The following is a 4,366-nucleotide window of genomic DNA, read 5'->3' on the forward strand; positions in this document are numbered from 1 at the left end:
GAACGGATGGGGAGCTCCTGGCGGCATCTGACTCTCCTTACCAGCCCTTTGCTCGTGTTAGAAAATCCTTCCCAGGCCACTGGGATTGCTGAGTCTACAAAAAAAAAATCTGATCCATTTACTGCTCACCTTTGTTCCCTGTGCAATCACCAGGCTGCTGATGGGTGCCCAGGGAACCGTGACTCGCAAGGCTGAGTATGATTAAGCCCAGAAGCGAAGTCTGGGTGGGGGCAAGGCTCTGAGACTTGCAAGCATTTGGGTGCCTGACTCCCACCAAAGGCATCTCCATTCCCTTAAAAGCTATGGGAGTTTGGCATCTTAATGTCTTTGAAGATCTGAGTGAGTGGGAATGACAGATCTTTACAGAGCGCGCTGGGGTCTGGTTTGCACACAGTGTCTGGTATAATTACATCACTTGCAAAGTGATATTTTACTGAAGTAGTTTTGGTGGTGCAGCCTCTAGAGCAGACGATCCTGTATCAGCATGATAATGTTAACTGCCCCTGCAGCTGACCCTCCTTCTTGTTCAAGGCTGACTGCGATGGTTTAAAGCCCCTTTTTGTTGACAGCACCATGTCTGCCTTCCGTGGTGTGTGCAGGTTAAACCACAGCAGCTCTCATAAGCAGAAAATGCAATTCTTCAGTAGTGCAGAAAGATCTCAGAGCAACTCGCAGGAGCAGATGAATTTGAGGGAAGGGAGGTATTGGGGCAATGAGGTGCACTGTAGGACATCAGATAAGGAATGGCTGCACATCCCTCTCCCCCACCACAGTGGCGCTGAGCCCTGGTTGCCCTCCATCACCCAACTGGAGAGGTACCACAGTGCGGTGCCACGAGGATCAGCTCACAGCCACCACAGCTGAGCATGTTCCAGCTGGCTGAGCTCCATGACGATTGCTAAAGTCTCACTGCAGCCCGCCAGACCATTTTATCTCAACCTGCATTAAGGCCTGCCTGTATTTTAGGTTTTACACTGAGAACTTCTATTGATCGATGGGAATGCAGGACCAGACCTCCAAACCAGGGCAGTACAGCAGCAGTCACTCTGCCTGCCTTCCTACTGCCACAAACTTTCGTAAGAAGAAATGCATGGAAGTTTTAGGGGAGAGAAAAATTGACATCAGCTGAAGCTGTGGAGAAACTTCGTAGCTATAGAGAAATTGCAAAGCAAGTGGGACCAGTTCTGACTGCTCACCAGTAATGATGAAGCAATTCATAACATGACTGCAAACCCTTGGAAAAACACAAGTTTTAAAAGTAGCAAAGGGTTGCAGATTTTTTTTTATTGCTATGATACCAAAACTTGACTTTGCTTGTTAGATTGTTAAAAGACAATAAAAATAATCATCATTCCTATAGAACAAGGGACTTTAAGCAGATGACATGTGAAGGCTTCTTGCCAGACGAGGCTTTCCAGCTAGTGTTGGTCTATGTTTATGGTCTTCTCTGTGTTTCTGTTACAAACCCTTACTTTCAAGGATTTATGTCTGGAATTAGCTCTAAATTAAATTTCATATACAAATTACATTGCCACAACAGAAAAAAATACTTCTATGCTCTCTGAGAGCATTTTCTTAAAGCCTATCTGTTACATATACAGGGACAAATGCTATACTTAACAATCCTTTATCATTCAAAATGTTGTTTCAAATCTCTAATTGTGCCAAAGATTTGGTATTCAGTGCATCTGAATAAAGAAACGTAGGAAGCGCTCTGCACCTTCCCACTCCCCTACGCCTCTTCCTGGGATGGGTCCACTTAAAAGCTCTTCTAAAGTGACTGGTGGGAGCAGTCTGGTACACATGTCTCTATCAAGAAATGCTCTTTTTGGAGCACCACACACGCTTCTGTTTCTATCCATATCCCACTTATCCATGTCCTGTCCAGGGTCAGTGGATGGTTTGGAGCCAGGCTTTATGCCACCTGACTTTTCCCCAAGCATCGGTGTAATCCTTCTTGGTACTAACCTTCTGCGTACTGGGGATGGTGAAAGGCAACTAAAACAGGAGCTATTAGCTACTGTCATTTTAGTCTAGTTATGTCTGTAACCAAAGCATACACAGCTAGTAATGTCCTTCTCAAACAAATGCCTGGAAACGCATGTATTAGGAACGTATTTCCAAGGTGTAGAGGAGGAAAGTTGAAAGTCACAGGGGGCAGTTAAAGCAACAACAAAAGAATATCTAGATATATCTGTGTGTTTGTGTATGTGCCCATGTGTTGTTTCCATGAGTTTAGGAAAAGCAACATGAAGGGGCCCAGTTCAACAGATTTTCCATAAATTCCAACTAATAGCCAGGAAATCAGAGCAAACACTAGACCTTTTCTATAGACATATAAGTACTCCTGTGTCAAGAAAAGTCCAGTGGATTAGAGTGGCAATCTAGGTGCTCTTTGAAGGAAAATACGTTTCAAACGGATGGACTGCAGAAAACTTTGAGATTAGGTTCATCTTTCCTTACGTTTCTCATGTGAAGTGGATAAGCCATTTGCTCAGTAGAAACTGAACTTCTGGCAAATTCATTTGAAATTATGTGTTTGAAATCATGTGTTTGAGTCTGGGTGTTTATGAATTCCTCCAAACTCAAATAATTTCAATAAATTCATCAGAAATGATATCAAAGAAATAAAAATTTCTGAAAATTTGTAAACAATTTCTGAAATGTATAATGTCTAGTCTCCTGACGACTAGTCTTGCACAACTTCTAACCACATATGACCTATCTTTGCCGGGTATATGGAAAAATAAACACTGGCAGTTGAACTCCATGTGTTGCATATGGCCACTTCTTCCTTTGCACAATCATGAAGGAAAGTTATTTTTACCAGCGATGTTTAGTCATTTGCTGAAAATATTTCTCTTGACTGTGCAGAGGGCCTGTATCATAACACCATATGTTAATACAGCTCCACATGGATTTCATTGAAGAAACCAATATGTCACATACGAGGAAAGCTAGAAGACAGAGGGTTTTTTATGTAAAAAGTCTTGCAATATTTAAAAAAGCCAAAGGGAGTTTAACCAAACCATCTATAGGACTGTGAAACACGCAGCTCCGTGGACAGAATTAACCTGAAATCATTGATCCAAACAGGAAGATGCTGACAGATACCCTTATCCTCTTTTACATTTTGCCATATTCTTTGTTTTCTAGCCTTCTTCCTCTGAAATGAAGACCAACCATTACCTGTCAATCATAATGGATCCTGATGAAGTCCCCTTAGATGAGCAATGTGAACGTCTGCCTTATGATGCCAGCAAGTGGGAGATTGCGAGGGAAAGGCTTAAACTAGGTAACATTGGCATACTTCACATTGGGTTTGCAGTGATTGAATGAGATGTGTTTGTACAGGTGAAGAGGAGCTGGGTGTGTTTTAGACAAGCAGCACAACGTACTGCCAGGTTCGGTGTGAGCTATTCCACACCAAGTGCTCTGGTCTGTGACTGACTTAAAGCATTCAGCAGGCTGACGAGGAAAGACCCATCACATCAGTAGAGACGCTGGAGCTGAGTAATGCAGCCCGATCTGCCCCCTGTATGACAACCAGTGCCACTAAGAAAAGGTGCTGGGTGACAGTAGTAGACGACTCTCTTCTGAGAGGTACAGAGGCACCCATTTGTCGACCTGATGCACTCTCTAGAGGGGTGTGCTGCTTACCGGGGGCTTGCATCAGGGATGTCACCGAGAGGTTACCAAGCCTCATACAATCCACTGACTATTATCCGCTGCTGCTGTTTCACGTGGGCACCAGTGACACAACCAGAAGCAGTCTGAGGACTATCAGGAAGGACTACAGAGCACTGGGAGCGGCAGTAAGGGACTCAGGAGTGCAGGTAGTTTTTTCATCAATCCTCCCGGTCAAAGGGAAGAAGTTTGAAAGGGCCAGTTGAATCTGGTGAACCAACAAATTGTCACAGGGCTGATGCCACAGCCAAGGATTTGGCTACTTAGACCATGGGACTCGCTTTGAGAAAACTGGTCTACTGGGGGCTGACAGGGTCCATCTGTCAGAGAAGGGGAAGAGCATCTTCGGTCATAGGCTTGCCAAGCTGGTGAAGAGGGCTTTAAACAAGAGATAGCAGGGGAGGGGAACCTCAATCCATCCCACTCCTACCAGTTTGATGCTAAGGCGAGCAATAGATGCCCAGAGCCTGGAGCAGGATCACAGGTCAGCAGGAGAGTGCCTGAAGAGCAGCACAAAGGAACTCTAGGCAGTGAGACAGCTTCACTGGGGGCCCAACTTAAATGCCTCTATGCAAACACACATAGTATGGGGAATAAACAAGAGGAGTTAGAGACGTGCGCACGCAGGCAGGGCTACGACCTTATTGGCATCACGGAGACATGGTGGGATGGCTCCCAT

At 44.8% G+C, this 4,366-nt stretch overlaps 1 protein-coding gene across 1 annotated transcript in view; it reads left to right on the forward strand.

Moving 5' to 3' along the window:
• FLT1 (fms-related tyrosine kinase 1) overlaps positions 1-4,366 on the forward strand; it is a 98,608-nt gene that overhangs the window by 66,077 nt on the left and 28,165 nt on the right. Inside the window, exons 16-18 of the mRNA XM_009327748.1 lie at positions 2,199-2,218; positions 2,831-2,877; positions 3,157-3,295. Of these exons, the coding sequence (XP_009326023.1) occupies positions 2,199-2,218; positions 2,831-2,877; positions 3,157-3,295 (206 nt within the window). The remainder of the gene's footprint in view (positions 1-2,198; positions 2,219-2,830; positions 2,878-3,156; positions 3,296-4,366) is intronic.

This window comes from Pygoscelis adeliae, unplaced genomic scaffold, assembly GCF_000699105.1.
Source record: "Pygoscelis adeliae isolate BGI_AS28 unplaced genomic scaffold, ASM69910v1 Scaffold14, whole genome shotgun sequence".
NCBI lineage: Eukaryota > Metazoa > Chordata > Aves > Sphenisciformes > Spheniscidae > Pygoscelis > Pygoscelis adeliae.